At 48.1% G+C, this 17,719-nt stretch overlaps 1 protein-coding gene across 2 annotated transcripts in view; it reads left to right on the forward strand.

Moving 5' to 3' along the window:
• Nucleotides 1–17,110, forward strand: part of EDC4 (enhancer of mRNA decapping 4) — a 29,502-nt gene extending 12,392 nt beyond the window's left edge. For both annotated transcript variants that reach the window (XM_048515771.1, XM_048515772.1), the window contains exons 14-29: nucleotides 1,537–1,628; nucleotides 2,642–2,838; nucleotides 3,794–3,879; nucleotides 4,609–4,762; nucleotides 5,868–6,331; nucleotides 6,953–7,051; nucleotides 7,238–7,390; nucleotides 8,047–8,089; nucleotides 9,468–9,648; nucleotides 10,416–10,571; nucleotides 10,893–11,008; nucleotides 11,932–12,097; nucleotides 12,845–13,031; nucleotides 13,623–13,842; nucleotides 15,298–15,461; nucleotides 16,265–17,110. In XM_048515771.1, coding sequence (XP_048371728.1) covers nucleotides 1,537–1,628; nucleotides 2,642–2,838; nucleotides 3,794–3,879; nucleotides 4,609–4,762; nucleotides 5,868–6,331; nucleotides 6,953–7,051; nucleotides 7,238–7,390; nucleotides 8,047–8,089; nucleotides 9,468–9,648; nucleotides 10,416–10,571; nucleotides 10,893–11,008; nucleotides 11,932–12,097; nucleotides 12,845–13,031; nucleotides 13,623–13,842; nucleotides 15,298–15,461; nucleotides 16,265–16,457 — 2,671 coding nt within the window. In that variant the 3' untranslated portion in view covers nucleotides 16,458–17,110. The remainder of the gene's footprint in view (nucleotides 1–1,536; nucleotides 1,629–2,641; nucleotides 2,839–3,793; nucleotides 3,880–4,608; nucleotides 4,763–5,867; nucleotides 6,332–6,952; nucleotides 7,052–7,237; nucleotides 7,391–8,046; nucleotides 8,090–9,467; nucleotides 9,649–10,415; nucleotides 10,572–10,892; nucleotides 11,009–11,931; nucleotides 12,098–12,844; nucleotides 13,032–13,622; nucleotides 13,843–15,297; nucleotides 15,462–16,264) is intronic.
• The last annotated feature ends 609 nt before the right edge of the window (nucleotides 17,111–17,719 follow it).

Raw genomic sequence — 17,719 nt, forward strand, 5'->3', positions numbered from 1 at the left:
GAGTGCATGGGTTTCCTCAAAGCAGGCAGAGGTTTTGCTTTCTCCTTCTCAGCCTGCAGTCCTGAACTGGGGACCAAGGATTATCCCAGGGAGCATCGCTATTCATTTATTGAACCTAACAAACCATAACTCTGCATTCGGAATTAAATTACAGCTGTACAGATACGTGCACATTTTGTTTCGGATCAATTAGGGTTTTACAGACCAGAAATTATTTTTCATGCTGCAGCACAATCACTTCCGCAGAATGTATTGTCTGCTATAGTGGGGGGTTGTTATTTTTTGCATGCCCCCCACTACTTTCCTGCATGTGCCTTCCTTAACTCACAAGCTCAGTCTGAATCCTGCTTTGACTTAAGAGCCCAGTAGTCGGGCATGTTTTCTGGTTCCTTTGCTGGTGGGGTTACCTGAGGTCGGCAGTGGGTTGGATGCAGCCACACCCTTCTGTTCAGTGAGGAGTTTGCCCCTGGAGCAAGTCTCCCAATTAGCGGAAGAAAGTTGTACACCCAGTGACTGTCCCTTCCGGTGACTCACTTTTTCTTAATTTTTTTTAAAAATTAATTTATATACTGCCTTCCCCCAAAAGGCTCAGGGTGGTGCACAACAATATAATAAGAACGCCAATAATCATAACATCATACAACAAACATCAATAACATAAAATCAATAACATAACATCATAAACATCATAAGCATAACATCATAAACATAGCATCATAAACATAACATTATAAACAGCAATCAGGTGACTACTGCAAAAACGTATTGTCGAAGGCTTTCACGGCCGGAATCACTTGGGTGCTGTGTGGTTTCCGGGCTGTATGGCCGTGTTCTAGCAACATTCTCTCCTGACGTTTCGCCTGCATCTGTGACTGGCATCTGAAGATGATCCTCTGAAGATGCCAGCCACAGATGCAGGCGCAACGTCAGGAGAGAATGTTGCTAGAACACGGCCATACAGCCCGGAAACCACACAGCACCCTACTGCAAAAACCTCTCCTTTTAGATTACATGTGCAGGTTATCATATTTACTACATTGCTGTATTGTTTCCTGATATGTTGCTACTGATGTTTGTTGTTTATAATGTTACTTTTATTGTTGCTCATAATGCTATGTTTTATAATGCTATATTATTGTTGGTTGTGGAGGGTTTTCCGGGCTGTGCATTATGAGCAACAGTGAACATAGCATTATAAACAACAAACATCAGTAGCAACATATAAGAATAAAACAATACAGAAATGTAGTAAACGTAATAACCCGTATGTGTAATCTAAAAGGAAAGGTTTTTGCAGTAGCCGCCTTTGCAGGAAAGCACTGGAGGCCTTCCTGAGTTCCCCAATGGGAAGAATGTTTAACTTGGAGCACATTCAAAGAGCAGACTGTCTCATATAGGGAAAAAGAGTGGATTTGAAATCCAGTACCTTCTTGTGCTTGTAACACAGTCTCGGCATTGCACTTGCTAGGGTGGGCCAGGCTGTGGCTCTTGTAGGCAAGGTTTGCAAACCCAAAGCTCTGTGTCTGGATGTTGCAGGGCCCTTCAGGATGTGCAGATCAGATTTCAGCCTCTCCACAGCCCAGACACGGCGGCTCCAATCCCTCCCCACGGTTCCCATGAAGATTTTGGTAAGTGTCCTTTTCATCCAAGGGCTCTCTGTGGAGGTCAATGGGGGTCAATACTTGTAATTATTCAGATTATTATTCCCCCGCTGATGAGATATCCAGCCCTGGCTCCAGCCTGGTGGAACAAGCTACCAAGTGACGTCAGAGCCCTGTGGGAGCTGTCATAATTCTGCAGGGCCTGCAAGACGTGGCTGTTCCACCAGGCCTTTCCCATTTAGCCAGGCAGATTGAATGAAGTTAAGGTCACTTCCTTTTGGCCTTGGGGGAGGAGATGGTGGAGAGGATTATCTATTATCTATTGCCATCTGTTTTTATCATCTGTTTGGCACTGAAGTGCCACTGTTTTAATATTTGTGTTGTTATTTATATTTTAAAGGGTTTTGCTATTGTATGATGATTTTATGTTGTAGCCCGCCCTGAGCCTTGTGGGGATAGGGCGGGAAATGGATGGATGAATGAATGAATGAATGCATTTTAAAAGACTAATGTACAAATGAAACATGAAGCTTATCAGTTGGGACTTATGAATAGGTCTTTGGAAAGAAAACATAGAACTTTGTATATATGACAACATTGGCCAGAATACTAGATGCGCAGAAATAGAAAACTTCAGCTATACCTACAATTGAACACTCGTGGCTGATGGTATTGGAGCTGACCATGATGGCCAAGTTAGCTTGGTTACTTAAAGAAAAGAACTGAATTAATGGACAATTGGAAACCCTTGATTGGACATTTAGACACAAAAAAAAATTGATGACAAGTGGTTTTTAAGGACTGTTCAGATAAGAACCAATAGAGAAAAGTGAGACTTTTTAATAGTAACAGTGCGAAAAAAATTAATTTCATCTAGTTGCTAAACAACCAAGTGCTAAAACATTTGTTTTAAGGGTAAATGGTGTAGAAAAACCAGGGTGTCTTTATAAAATAAGTACCTGGTGAATTTTTATTTTCAGTTCAGTAGCCTTTTCCCCCCTGGAGCAAACTACTGATAATCTGCATTGTGGTTTCTGAAGCATTTCCAGATCACTTGGCCGACTTGGGCACGGAAGGGCTGGGATCCGAGAAGGGGTCCACGCACGGCTCGCAGCCTGACGTACGCCGCATTTCGGAACTGTCGGTACCAGTGGACTTCCTCTCCCCGTCGAGCGATATGAAGCCCAAGCTGATGACTCCTGATGCATTCATGACTCCCAGTACATCTTTGCAACAGGTAGCAGGGCAAAATCTACTGGGAAAGTTGGTAACGTTTTAGGTTCTACTTAAATAGCAATTCTCTTGTTCTCATTGTTTCTTGAGGAGTGGGACCAGTTGGATCTCTGTCCTACTGAATGGGGAGCTCTTCCTTGCTACATCATTGGAATGGGCAGAACTCCTTCTAAGATGCCTGTGGTTCCCATTGCCAAAAAACTGCAGAGTTGTTGTCATGTCCTATACAGACCCTACCATTTTAGAAAGACGAAGAGTGAATGACACCATTGCTCTTGCTGTCCTAATAGATTCCAGATGGAAACTCAGGGTAGAGAAGCTTGCTTGAAGCAGGTGAAGGGTTTTGCATGCTGTAGTTTTTATCACGCTTTCTGCTGCTCTGCAGAAAAGTGAATTGTCACAGCTTTGAAGGCATTTAATATAATAAATAAGGATTGTCCAGATACAGCTGACTTATGTTGACCCCTCATGGAAGTTGAACAGAGGTGGTTTGCCATTGCCTTCCTCTGCATAGCAGCCTTGGTCTTTTATATTAGAAGCTCAGTGTGTACTATTACAACGTTGAGAGGGTGGTTTAGGAGGTATTTGCAGACAAATTGAATGCATTTGTGCCTAATGCAGAAGGTGTTGCCAAAGCATCGGGGGGTGGGGGGAGGAAGTGGCCACCTTTTCCTTTGAAAGTAAAGATGTCAGTGGTTATTTAGATCTGTTTCTGGGCTGATTAGAACTCCCAGCTCCTCTGTAAGGCGGGGAGCAGAAGCCGAAAGAAAGAAACTTGTTAGTCATATTTTCAGAAAGTTGGAGAAAACTGTTAGATGATGCTCTTGTTATTCATTTATGTAGTACAAATGGAAAGTTCAGCAGCAGCCTTCTCATTAGCAAGCAGTACTCTGCGTATGTTATGGTAGCGCGGCCCATTTGCTGAGTTCTGTACCAACACATTGAACTGTCTGTGCCAGATCACAGTGTCGCCTGGAAGCAGCATCAGTTCCCTCACGGCCGTCACCTCCATGAGCACTTCAGTCAATGAACCGTCCATTTCCAGGTAAGTCCTGGACAAGGATGTCTCCTCCAACTGCCAACTGCTTGCCAGTCCTAAAGGTTACATTTTTAGTTATGCATCTTGCAGCCTCATCTGGGTGGGGTGAGGGTGGGGCCGAATCTATGGCCTGCCCCCCGGCGCTGGGATATGGCATCTGCCGCTGTGCTGAAGTCCCAGTGCCCTTCCTGCCACCAACATGGTTGGGGTGTGGCCAGGGGAGGAGCCGACAAACATTCTGGCCCTGTTCCAGAGAAGATGCAGAAGCGTCATTTATTTCTCCAGGATGGTTCTCCAAAAAGTTCTCCATGGGAACCTCTAGCTTCCTGGATGAGCAAGGCTGAAAAGTCAATATGAAGGCAAGAAGCAGATTAGGAGACATTGGAAGGGGATCCTTGCGGGGGTGATGTGGTTGAATCACAGATGTAACTTGGATTTAGAAAAGTGCAGAGATTGATTACTTCTTTGACAGCTCTGGATTACTAAAGGATCATCCTTCTGCAGAGGGTCACCATCCTGTTCTCAGTTCTTTGGCAGCTGGTCTTTTCACCCATGCAGTTTCTCTGAAGGAAAGTGCTTTCCTGAGGATGCCTCTTGCAGGACAGTTAAGCAAGCAGAAGATGCTTCCTTCACCATGTTACACTAGGGTTCCCTGTCCTTGGGTTACTTTACTTGGAGGTTAGGCAAGCCTAACGTCTTGGCCTCTCTGCATGACTCTGTTCTTGACCTCTGCAGGGCAGTCGAAGAAGTATCCTTGAGCCCAAAGTTGCAGCTTGACACCAGCCTCACGCTGAGCAGCAGCACCGGAAGCCTGCAGACGAGTCCAAGGAACCATTCGGTCCTCCTCCCCGGTCTGTCTGACAAACTGACCCCAAAGGCCCCAGTCCCGGTAAAGCTTGGCTCTCTTTGAGGTCATGGTTAGTCTAGGAGTGATGGCATCTCTCTCTGCAGCATCTCTGTGACCCCAGCTCATACCTCAGACGCTGGAGATTTTTGGTCTCCAGCATCTGATTCCTCCCTATTTATTTATTGACCTATGGATCCTCAAAATTGATTCATAGTGGGGTGCATCCCACAGATCCATTCTGTTAAGCTAGAGTGGTACAGTGGTTGAGAGACTGGATTTTAATCTGTAGAATCAGGTTTGATTCCCCATTCCTCCACATGAAGCTCACTGGGTGACCTTGGGCCAGTCACAGTTTTCTCAGAAATCTCTGTCCCACCTGCCTCACAAGATGCCTGTTGAGGGGTGGGGAATGGAAAGTGAAAGCTTTGAGACTCTTTACTGTTGAGAAAAGCAAGGTATAAAAACCAACTCTTCTCCTCCTCCCTCCCTCTCCTTTTTCCTCCTCCCATCATCCTGGTGGTGGGCAAGAAACCTTCCCCTGACTGTATTATAAGGAAGCACTGCTATTGTGGAATAAGCCTGGGGGATCAGTACAACTTCTTCACACATACTCAGAACAATATTTTATTGGCCTCCTCCATTTCCAACGCCTTTAGCCCTCAATGTAGGGCATGACTCTGCTGCGGACCATCCTGCTCCCTACTATTTCGGGGAGATCTGTGGGATTGTATGGCTCTGGTACAACAGTCAATAGTCCAGACTCTAGAGAAGTTCAGTAGTCTTTATTGTGCTTTCTCAGTGGCCATTACTGCCTGGAAGGGAGTGAGGAGGCCTGCTTCACTATGTTGCAGAGCACAGCGATTGAGACAGAAAGGCCTGTTAACATGAGGCAGATAACAGCAGGCCCAAGTGTGACCTTGGCTCTGGCTGGCCGATGCAAGGCAAGGCAGAAGCCGAGCCTGACAGGGATGAGATGGGAGAGAGGGAGGCAGAAGTGCCTTCTGTCAGGGGAAGTTTTGGCCTGGATCCAACCCATAATCAATAACAAAACCACTCCACAAATAGCAATGAAAGAGGCAGTGGCGGCTTAGAACAGAAAAGACAGCAGAACGAAGTGGCTGACTGATGCATTGTGTCTCCGGTAAAGGTTTCCCCCGCGAACCCTCCTCTCGTGCTGGACAGGCAGGATGTGGAGCCCCTGGCAGTGCCTCAATCTTCCCCCACCCGCGAACGCTCGCCAGACGTCATCTCCTCGGCCTCCACTGCCATGTCCCAGGACATCCCAGAGATTGCCTCAGAAACCCTGCAGCGCAGCTACGGCGCGGCCCCGTCCGGGCTGCCGGCAGAAGGCCTGGAGTCCAATCACCACGCTGACAGCATGGCTTCCGCAGCCTCCGCCCTGCATTTGTTGTCTCCGCGGAACCGGCACAGCTCGGAGCACAGCCACCACTCCCTGGACGTGGCCTCTGCTGAGGTGGACATGCTGAGCACGCCCTCCTTACTAGAGACTGCCTTACCTCAGGAAAACGCTGCTTCTGACGCCAGCGTGAGCCAGCCATGGCCAGCTGCTCCCGACATTACCAGGGAGACCAGGAACAGTATGGCCGACAGGTAACCACTGCCTCAGCTGTTATTGCTCCCCTTTGCTCACAGGTGACACACCGTCTTAGCCCTGCCAGCTTTGGTTCCCTCACCCAAACATTCATATTCCTCCTTCACTCATTGAATAAGCGTTGCCCTGTTTCCTGGTCCCCCTTCTCTGCTTCCTCCGGCACATTTCAATCAGTCTTCAGGTATTTGAGCTAAATCTCTGAGCCCATGTGAAACAAATCTCAGTTACGATTACTTCAGAAATGAGCCTTTGGTGTTCACCTGAGCACTTAGCCCTCGTCACTTGAAGCAGAGGAAGCCATATTTGATGCTGTCTTCCCTCTCTAGGAGCCAGCGTAGTGTAGTGGTTAAGAGCAGGTGCACTCTAATGTGGAGAATTGGGGTTGATTCCCTTCTCTGCCACGAGGTGTGGAGGCTTATCTGATGAACCAGATTAGCCTGTGCACTCCAACACATGCCAGCTGGGTTACCTTGGGCTAGTCCTTTGGAGCTCAGCCCCACCTACCTCACAGGGTGTTTGTTGTGGGGGGGAAGGGAAAGGAGATTGTAAGCCCCTTTGAGTCTCCTTACAGTAGACAAAGGGGGGATATAAATCCAAACTCTTCTTCTTTTCTCCACCAGCCCTAGGAATGAAGTAGAGGAAAAACACAAGAGCTCCTATCACAGACACAGTTACCACCTGCTTCAGCACGACAGTCAGGATGCCAGCGCCGAGCAGAGGTATTGACAGTCCGCGAACTCCTGTCTCTGTGGTAGTGATATGCTGGACAGTTGAACCACATTTTCCTTTGGCAGATTTCAGCCCTGTTCTCTTGCTGATCCAGGGGCAGGGGCAGGAGAGGATCTATTTTTAAGGCTTCTCTGCAGATCAGCTAGCAACCTCCTCTCCCCATTTTCATTGTGTAGCGATCATGACGATGAAGTTGCCAGCTTGGCTTCTTCGTCGGTTGGGTTCGGTGCCAAAGCCGCTGCCCAGCGGCATCCTGTGAAGGACTGGAAGGCCAAGGGCTCCCCACGAACCTCTCCAAAGCTGAAGCGGAAAGGAAAGAAGGAGGATGGGTAAGTAGGCGCTCAGCTGAGTTGGGAATTGGTACTTTCCGTCTGCAGTGAAGCTGTCCTGTTCTCTACGTGTTCTGCATTTTTTGTAAAGTTTCTTAGTTTTCCAGTCAAACCAGCAGATGCTTACCTGTTGTACTGTCCCTGTTCATGTACAGAGGTGCAACAGAAACATGTGTACAAACTACACAGACTATACACACAAACAGCTGTGACAGCCCTAATGTAAAGCAATGCTTATATAAATACACGCAGTGTATTATTGATTTGTTTATATTTAAAAAGGAGAGAGGAACCCTAGGTACGGTGAAAGATTTCTTTCTTGGTTCTGGAAAGCTGAAATTGCGTTGGTTAGATGCTGAGGAGCTTGTTTAGTTTATGTGATCAGAAATGTTTTAAAGTGGTTATCCTAGCCTAAATCAACTTAATGTTGCAGCCCTCTTTGAAAGACATCAGTGAGTCAGCTTCCTTGCTTTTATGGCAGAGTCAGTTGCTGTGAAGTTGAGGCTTGCCTCCTATATGTAGAGCCCCAGGGAAGTTCTTTGTTAACATTTTGACTGCTGTCTTGTACTTCCAGGCGCCATAAGCAAAGGCAGGACCAGTTTCCAAGTCAACATTTTTTACTTTGTAGTGTGATTACAATATAATCTTCTCTTTAGTTCCAGAGATATGAACCAATCCCCAAGATCCTTCGATCAACAGGTTAGTGCCAGAATTCTCTGCCCCTTTTCCAATACAGCTGCCTTTTCTTAACTTCATTCCATGGGGAGGGCCACATCCTCCTACATCAAACCCATTTGAGGTAGCCCAACATGCAAGCCCAACATGAAGGGGCTTTAGTGTATTCTGCTTTGGCTAAACAGGTGCTAGCATCTTGTTGCAGCAGGGCGTACTGCAGCTCTCAGGTACCAAGGAAGGGACTGATTCTTTAAGAGGCTTTTCCATACAGGAAATCCATAATTTGCTTCCTTTAAAATTACTATTTTCTTAATGGTAATGCTGATGAGAAAATAGCCACTCCTTTTTCCAGTTACATCACCAGTGTAATATTGAAGAGGACATACCTGCTTCATGCTTTTTTTCAAATGCAGTCTGTGATAGAAGACTTATTTGGGACACCAGATGTTATATTTTTTTTAAATTATTCCTTATTGTCTGAATAGTGTCACGAGTCCATACTTCACTAGGATCGCATGCATTTGCATTGCTTTTTGTGTCAGAGGGAACTAGGCTTTCAATTGGCCTACTACAGTCAGTCACATCAACTGGGGTCTTAAAGCGATCTGTACTTTCTTTCATAAAGGGCATCTCGTCAGCATGCCTGGGTGTTGTGATTTACTAGATAAAACATGCACAAGAATTTTGAAATCCCCATTCCGGAGAAATATTTCTCTGCAACTTCTATCGTTCATCCTGTTTTTACTCCTTCGCTAAAGATGCTGGGTCCATCAGCAAACACTTTTTAATAGGCCTGAAACGTGTCTCTGCACCCGTTCTTAAACACTGCCGGAGCCTGTGCTGAGGGCCTTGTTCGTGGTAGATACAGGAGCAGCAGTGGCGCAGTGGTTAAGAGCAGGTGTACTCTAATCTGGAGGAATTGGGTTTGATTCCCTGCTCTGCCACCTGAGCTGTGGAGGCTTATCTGAGGAATTCAGTTTAGCCTGTGCACTCCAACACATGCCAGCCTTGGGCTAGTCACAGTTCTTCGAAGCTCTCTCAGCCCCACCTACCTCACAGGGTGTTTGTTATGAGGGAAGGACAAGGAGATTGTAAGCCCCTTTGAGTCTCCTACAGGAGAGGAAGGGGGGATATAAATCCAACGCTTCTTCGTCTCTTTCCTGTCTTCTGAAGTGATCCACAGCAGAATGCGGAGTCCTTTGTCCTGTTTCGTCCTGTGCCCCAAAGGGTCTATGGCACAGGTGTCAAACTCATGGCCTTCCAGATGTTATGGACTACATGATGCTGGCAGACGATGATGGGAACTGTAGTCCATAACATCTGGAGGGCCACAAGTTTGACACCTATGGTCTAGACGGGAGAGCTTACTTCCCCCCCCCCCCCCCGCCCTCTCTTCCAATAGATACCTCCTGAGTTCCAGGATGAGTTGATGTGCCTGCTGAGGAGCCAACAGAGGGAGATTGCTGACCTGAGGCAGAACCAGATGGAGCTTATGCAGCGGCTCACGGACCACCTGGACTCCGTTCAGAGCTCCCTGATGGGCCACATAGAGCGAGTGATTGACTCTCAGCAAGAGCAAGAGCGTATCCTTTCAAAAGGAGAACAAAATAAAGCGCTTTCTGGCCCCTGCGTTTGCCAAAGCTTTTGCTCATTCTGGAGCGAGCTTTAGGAGACCTCTAGCAAAGCTCGGTCCAAATCCACGTCGACCTAAAGCTGACGTCCCAGAGAGAGGGCTGCACCAGTCAGCAGATCTGGGAAGCCACAAAGGTGTGAAACTGGTTTTTTTCATAGCAGGGAGGACGATTTTTTTCTTGGTGTGCTTTGATTCATTTCAGATTTGCTCTATTAATGGGAATTTTAAACTGTGATCCAGTGTCCCAACAAAGAGCCGTTCAAGTAGAATCAAGATGAATGATTTCCTGTGCTTAATGTAAACATTTTTCCACGTGTGTGTGTGTGTGTGTGTGTGTGTGTGTGTGTGTGTTTGCCACACTTTTGCCTTTCTTGGGAGCCTTGTGGCTTTTTAATGCAGGGAAGGATGTACACCAGTGTGGTATAGTGGTTAAGAGTGGCATATTCTAATCGGGAGAACCAGGTTTGATTCCCTGCTCCTCCACATGAAGCCTGCTGGGTGATCTTAGACCATCAGCAAAGCAGAATTGTCTACTCAGATGGACAGCAGCAGCTGTCCAGAGTCTCAGGTGAAGGTCTTCCATACCACTTGTGACCTAATCCTTTGGGGGTAGGGGGAGAGCCTGGAGCTGTCAGGGATTGAACCTGGGACCTTCTGCATGCCAAACTAATGCTTTGCAACTGAACCACAGCCCTTCCTTAACTCTTTGGGGTTCAGAGCGGAGGCTGGACCAGGTCCTTGCTGAGGGGCAGCAGCGCAGCGGGCAGCTGCAGGAGCACCTTTCCCAGCAGCTTTCCCAGTCCCTCTCCGCGGCTGCCTGCAATCGCCTGGAGAGGACCGTTCGCGAGGAGATGAAGAAGACTGTGCCCCCCTGTAAGTCCTCCGCCATTGCTTGCCATTATCTGGCCTGCAACCAAGAATTGTGTTGGAAGCAGATGGGGGTCCCACCGTGCCCAGAACCCCTCCTCCAAGGGAAGTTGCCGAGACAGATCAGGTTTTGTGGACCCCTGAATTCCCCAAGAATTGCAGAGTGCCCAGTTTTACATCCTCCTCTGCTGATTCTGGCCACCCATTTCCTGCTTCTCTTCACGTGATGAGAAGATCCAAGTGGGCTTTCAGGCCCTCACCCGTCTTCATCACCCGCAAGCGAAGGAAAGGGGACATCACCTTGTTATGTTTTCTTGCTCTAACCAGGCATTTCCAAGACCCTGGAACCCATCACCGGGCAGCTGAGTAACACCATTGCAGCCAAGCTAACAGCCATTGAAGGAACCCTGAAGGAGAATGTCGTCAAGATGGTGAAATCCAAAGTAAGACCCACCTGACAGGAGTCTGGGGACAGATCCCTCCATTCTGTCCGCTTGATCTGGAGGGATGCTGGTTGGTTAGCAGGGGCACAGCCAAGGAGATCTGGTCTAAAATTGGAACTCCATTCAGCCATAATGCTTCCTCTGGGGTGTCTACCATGTGTCTGTTTGTTGCATTCGTGTACTGCCATTCCCCATCTGGGCTCAGGACAGCTTCCAACAAATTATGAAATACAGTAACATTTCGGATTAAAAGCAAACAGCTACCCTAACTCTAAAAACTGGATGGCGACTAAAATCTCATAAATTAAACAGCAGATGTTCTTGTCATTTGTAACATCGGGAGGAAAGTGGGTGGGAGAGAGGGAGGCCATCTGATTGTAAACCTTTGGGACCTCGACCACAGGCTTGGTGGAACAGATCTATCTTTGCATTAGATCCCGCAGGTGTCCTCAAACAGAGTGTTCCCACAGGCACTGTAGGATCCGCCAATCCCTTTTATGGTACCCACCAAGTGCCTTTGGAAAAGAGGGTGAGGTTAGGTTGGCTTTTGCCCAGCAGTGCTTTTGATTGGCTGTGCATATTTTTTTTTAAATGCTGCTTTAGCAGCTGCTGCCTCCACAGCACAAGAATCTTCACTGTGTGACTGAAGCTAAGTTGCAGAAGCTGTTTTGTGGCTGGTTCCACTTTTTGCAGCAGCCACTTTAAGGCAGCTGTTTTGTAACTGGGTCCACCAAGCTGCTTCAGAATTCCAAAGACGTCCACAGGCTCCAAAAGGTTGGGGACCCTGACCTCCTCCTATTGGAAGACCTTGGTCCACCAAGCCATGCTGTCTCAGCGCTGCTGTGTCTTGTGTCTTTGGTGTTCTCGGTTTTCTTACTAACCACGCAGAACTGTTTCTGCCCCGTTCTGCATCCTCCTTCCAGAACCTGACAGATGCCATTGCCCGAGCAACCACTGATGCTCTGCAGGGCCCGATGCAGTCGGCGTACCGGGAGGCGTTTCAGAGCGTGGTGCTGCCAGCTTTTGAGAAGAGTTGCCAGTCCATGTTCCAGCAGATCAACGACACGTTCAAGCAAGGCACGCAAGAATGTGAGTCCTGCAGCTCTTCTCCTTCCCAGCTTTGAATTCTTCCTGCCCTTGGGCTAGAATAGGGGTGGCCAACCTATGGTGCTGCAGATGTTCATGGACTACAGTTCCCATCAACCCCTGCTGGCATGGCCATGCCAGCAGGAGCTGATGGGAATTGTAGTCCATGAACATCTGAAGCTCCAGAGTTGGACACCTCTGCCCTACAGGGTCAACTTAAGTCCACTGCAACTTTCCACCAATGAAAGCTATTAAATAGAATGAGTTCCTGGTGGGGAGAACATTGGTGCTCACATGACTGCTAACGATTTTGTTTTTGTATTGAGAAAATGCATGGTGGAAAGTGTTGTCAAGTTGCAGCTGATTTACAGTGACCCCCTAGAGATTTCAAGGCAAGAGAAATTTAGAGGTGGTTTACCATTGCCTGCTTTGTCATATCAGTCTTGAATGTCCCTGGTGGTCTCCTACGTAACTAGACTTGGAGCTGCTTAGCTCCTGAGATCTGACAAGGTCAAGCTAGCCCGGCCCATCCAGGTCAGGTTATTCAGAACTACCTGTCAAGTTATCAGCACTCGTGAAAAAAATTTGCATGAGAGAGAGAGTGGTTTTTCCCCCTTAACTTTCCTTGTTGCAGAAGTGGGCATACTGCAGGGGGGAGTGATAATGAAGTCAAAGGGGGGAGGGGGGGGGCAGGGAAGGAGGGATATGGCAATGAGCTCTGCATGATCCTGACTCCTCCTGCTTTTGCAGATATCCAGCAGCTGGAGATACACATGAAGAATAAGAAGGCCCGCGAGCAGGACGCCCGGGATTCTCTGCTGGGCCAGTTGCGGCAGCTGGTCAACTCCTTCCAGAGCACGACCGATCAGCTGGCGTCCACCATTGCGTCCAACGTGCACTCGGAGGTGCAGCACCAGCTCCACATCCTCGTGGGCAAGTGAGTTTTTGGAAAGGGCTGGGGATCTGCCAGAGGCGTAGGTGGGGGAAATGGCGCCTGGGGCAACATCCCGGCACCCCGCACCCTACTTATTTTAGCCAGCAGGAGCCTGATGCAGGCTGCCCCTTGGCTCAGCCTTGCCAGGCTGCTCCTTCAGCCGGTGGAGCCTCCCGATCAATGTGTGTACTCCAAATCAGCTTGTGCACTCCAACACATGCCAGCTGGGTAATCTTGGGCTAGTCACAGCTTCTTCGGAGCTCTCTCAGCCCCACCCACCTCACAGGGTGGTTGTTGTGGGGGAAGGGAAAGGAGTTTGTGAGCCCCTTACAGGAGAGAAAGAGGGGATATATAAAGCCAAACTCTTCTTCTTCTATAGATAAGTAGATATTTGGGCAACCGGGAGGGAAGGCCAAGAGCAAAGGGAAGGCTTGCAGTGGCTTGTCAAGGGTATATAACTTGCACCCCATTCCATTTTTGCGTGCCGCCTCCCTGAGCAGGTGGTCAGCCTGCCTTTAGCTGCTGCTGTCTTGGAGAATTGGCGTGACTCTTCTTCTCTCCCCTCTCTCTTCCTCTGGCCTGCTTTCTCTGCAGCATGCAGGAGTCCATCTTGGCCCAGGTGCAGCGAGTGATCAAGGGGGAGGTGAACACAGCCATGAAGGAGCAGCAGGCCGCCGTCACCTCCAGCATCATGCAGGCGATGCGCTCGGCTGCTGGCACCCCCATCCCCGCTGCTCACCTCGACTTCCAGTCCCAGCAGGCTCATGTGCTGCAGCTCTTGCAACAGGGACACCTGAACCAAGCCTTCCAGCAGGTAGGAAGTCTCTGGGCAATACGACGGGGCTCAAGTCTCTCCTGTGGGCACGGCTGGATGATTGACTGCGTGGGGTGATTGAAGAGCTCTGCTAAGAATAACCCTCTTGATTTCAGGAGTTTAGCATCTTGCACGCTAAAACTGTTTGCAGCACTTGTATCCAGACTTGTATCTGGCAAAAGGAACTTTGCCTCGTGAAAGTTAATAACCCTGGAAAGCTCGTTGTTTTAAGTTGTTACTGGATTCGAATCTTGCTCTTCAGCATGTTAGTGTCTTGTTTTGGGAGTGCAATCTCTGAGAGGCATCTGGTCTGCTGTTGCAAAAAGAGAGAAGGACCAAGAAAAATCAGGGGAAAGCAAAAAACTGATGGTTGTGGGAAAATTTTTATTTTCTATGGGGCGTACAGATAATAAATATTTCATCAAGCACCAGTGTTTTTTGCTTTTCCTTCAGTCTGCTATTGCACCAGCAGAGGGAGTGGCAAAGAGTTCTGACTGACTGGGAGTGATTTCCACTGAAGATGGCGCTTTGCTGGTTTGAGCTCCCTAGAGTTCCCTGCCACATGTTACTGAAAGGGGCAGTTTGCCGGCATAAGAGCTGACGGGGTCTAACTCTCGCCTCCCCAGGAGTTCTGAGGACTTTTAATTTGACAGGTGAATTAGTTGGGGACTGTTAATAGACCCACTCGTTCTGAAAATATCCAAGATCAGTAGGTGTGAGCTAGTCTTTCGGCTTTCAGAAGTGCCCCCCCACCCCACCCCCCCGCCACTCTCTGTCTTTTCAGTTTAATTTTCCTTGTTGTTTTTTTTGTTGTTGTTATTATTTGGGGGGTTTTAATTTTGATTTATTTAGCTTCGTTATTGCTTGTATCTGTCCTTTTTTCTTAGATCTTTTTTGTTTTTGTAACTCTTTGAGGAAAATTTAAAAAAATGTATAGTTAATGACTGGTCGTTCAGTGTGTAATTTTTAATTGTGATAGTACACGCAGTGTCTCTGACCTCTGTTGCCACTTCTCTGTGGGCTTCAAGACCTCTGAAAATAGATGGTCTCTTGGTACCCTTCAGCCACCTTTTTCTTAAGCATCAGATTTATCATATATTGCCAAGTTTAATGGAAGTGATGAGAGAGAGAGAGAAACAGACACACACAGTTCCTGTCTCATAATGGTAGGTTTCAAGGCCGTGAAATAAAACTGTCAGTCAAATTTATTGACAGTAGCAGCCCTAATAGCCCAAACTAACCTGATCTCATCAGAGCTTGGAAGCTAAGTAGGGAGATCACCAAGGAAGACTATGCAGAGGAAGGCAATGGGAAACCACCTCTGCTCATTTCTTCTCTTGAAACCCCATGCAGTGGAATTGTAGTCCATGAACACCTGGAGCACCATAGGTTGGCCCCCCCTGCTTTATGACTTAGAAGGCAGCTGGATCTTCTCCTCCTCCTCCTCTCTTTCAGGCACTCACTGCAGCTGATCTGAACTTGGTCCTCTATGTCTGCGAGACGGTCGACCCTCAGCAAGTATTCGGGCAGCACCCTTGCCCCCTCTCCCAGCCCGTCATCCTCTCCCTCATTCAGCAGCTCTCCTCGGATTTAGGAGCCCGGACGGAACTCAAGCTGAAGTGAGTTTAACCCAGGAGAACATTGAGGGAGGGGTGGATGTACCGCCTCTCCGAGGGCAGCTGGCTCTGCCGGTAGATCCGCAAAAGGGTTGTGTGCTAAGAAAAGAAACGCTAAAACTGGCCCAGGCTTAGCCCAATTTTGTCAGAGCTCAGCCCTGGTTAATGCTTGGAATTAGAGACCACCAGAGACATCCAGGGTTAGCCCGCAGAGGCAGACAATGGCAAACCACCGTCTCTGGTCTCAAATATCTTATGGGGTAGCCATAACATGGGTGTGATTTGATAGCACTTTCCACCATTATCAGGGAAATGTGATTCTACAAATTATATAACTGTACAAAATAGTCAAACTCGCAGCCCTCCAGATGTTCATGAACTACAATTCCCATCAGTCCCTCCCAACATGAGCATTGGCTGTACTGGCAAGGGCTGGTGGGAATTGTAGTTCATGAACATCTGGAGGGCTGCGAGTTTGACATCTGCGTATTATATAATTGTTTTCGGGTCTGGTTATCAGAAGATTGGAGAGACACCTCAGTCCCATCAGCTACCTCCTGTGACCTCAGCAGGCATGATTGCCTCCCATGCTTTGGGGGACACATTTATTGCGTTCATGAGGGTTTAGAATCTCGCTTGAGTTCCGGGTTACCTGGGAGAAAAGTGGATTTATAAACGTTTTAAACAAATATAGAGACAAGGGCATCGAAAGGGCGAGAAAGTGGAAGGTGAGATAAACAGATGCTAGCAAGAGTCTGGAATCAGTCGAAACCATTTTTCTTTTATGTATTCTTTTCCCCCCCCAGTTACTTGGAGGAGGCGGTGATGCACTTAGACCACAGTGACCCCATTACCCGCGACCATATGGGCTCGGTGATGAACCAGGTGCGACAGAAGCTCTTCCAGTTCCTGCAGGCGGAGCCTCACAACACCCTGAGCAAGCCCGCCCGGCGACTCATGATCATGCTTCAAGGCCTGGCCACGCCCAGCATGTCCTAACAGGGCCGGTCCGCCTCTTACACGAGGGTGCCCCTCATTTCTAACCAAACTTGGCTTCCTTCCCCCTTCTCGTTCCTATTTTGAAAGAGCTTTTTGCCAGGGAAACTCATCCATGCGCTCGTCAGGTGGCTAGAGAAGGCGCCAGAGCTCATCTATGTACAAAGCAGAATTACACTTGCATTCTGTTTAAGCAGACCCCCACACACATCCAACCCTCCCAACAGTGGCCTCTCTTTGTACTGATAAGAGCTGATGCGCAGAGACGTTAATGATACCCACGAATAGCTCCGGGCCCCTGTCCTTTGGAGGGGGAAGAGGTCATCTTTGCACACAACTAGGGGGGAAATGGTCAGAGGTCCCTGCTGAGAGGGGTGGCAGTCGTGTGCGGTTGCAGCCGCCACCCTGAGGGGGGTTGTCCCACCCCAGCTACACTGCTTTCAAACTGGAGGGCAGGGAAGTCCACGAAGCCCGCCCCTGTTGCCGAGGGAACACCAGTTCTTTGTGTTCGATGGAGCATGTTCACTGATCAGAAAGTTTTCTGTTCATCTTTCTTTTTTGCTTTTACATCACTCCTCCCCTTTTTATCTAGGATCTTAAATCTTTTTCGTTTTTGAATAACGTTTAAAAAAAAATTCAATAAATGACTTTTTGGAGGAAAAAAAGCGATGCTGCTGAGGTTTCTTTCCAGGGTGGGTGAAAACACACTTCCTCATCTCTGCCTGCCTTGCTTTAGTCATAAGAACATAAGAACAAGCCAGTTGGATCAGACCAGAGTCCATCTAGTCCAGCTCTCTGCTACTCACAGTGGCCCACCAGTGCCTTTGGGAGCTCACATGCAGGATGTGAAAGCAATGGCCTTCTGCGGCCGTTGCTCCCGATCACCTGGTCTGTTAAGGCATTTGCAATCTCAGATCAAAGAGGATCAAGATTGGTAGCCATAAATCGACTTCTCCATAAATCTGTCCAAGCCCCTTTTAAAGCTATCCAGGTTAGCGGCCATCACCACCTCCTGTGGCAGCATATTCCAAACACCAATCACGCGTTGCGTGAAGAAGTGTTTCCTTTTATTAGTCCTAATTCTTCCCCCCAGCATTTTCAATGAATGCCCCCTGGTTCTAGTATTGTGAGAAAGAGAGAAAAATTTCTCTCTGTCAACATTTTCTACCCCATGCATAATTTTATAGGCTTCAATCATATCCCCCCTCAGACGTCTCTGGGATTAAACTAAAGAGTCCCAAACGCTGCAGCCTCTCCTCATAGGG

Source organism: Sphaerodactylus townsendi, linkage group LG14 (genome assembly GCF_021028975.2).
Source record: "Sphaerodactylus townsendi isolate TG3544 linkage group LG14, MPM_Stown_v2.3, whole genome shotgun sequence".
Taxonomy (NCBI): domain Eukaryota; kingdom Metazoa; phylum Chordata; class Lepidosauria; order Squamata; family Sphaerodactylidae; genus Sphaerodactylus; species Sphaerodactylus townsendi.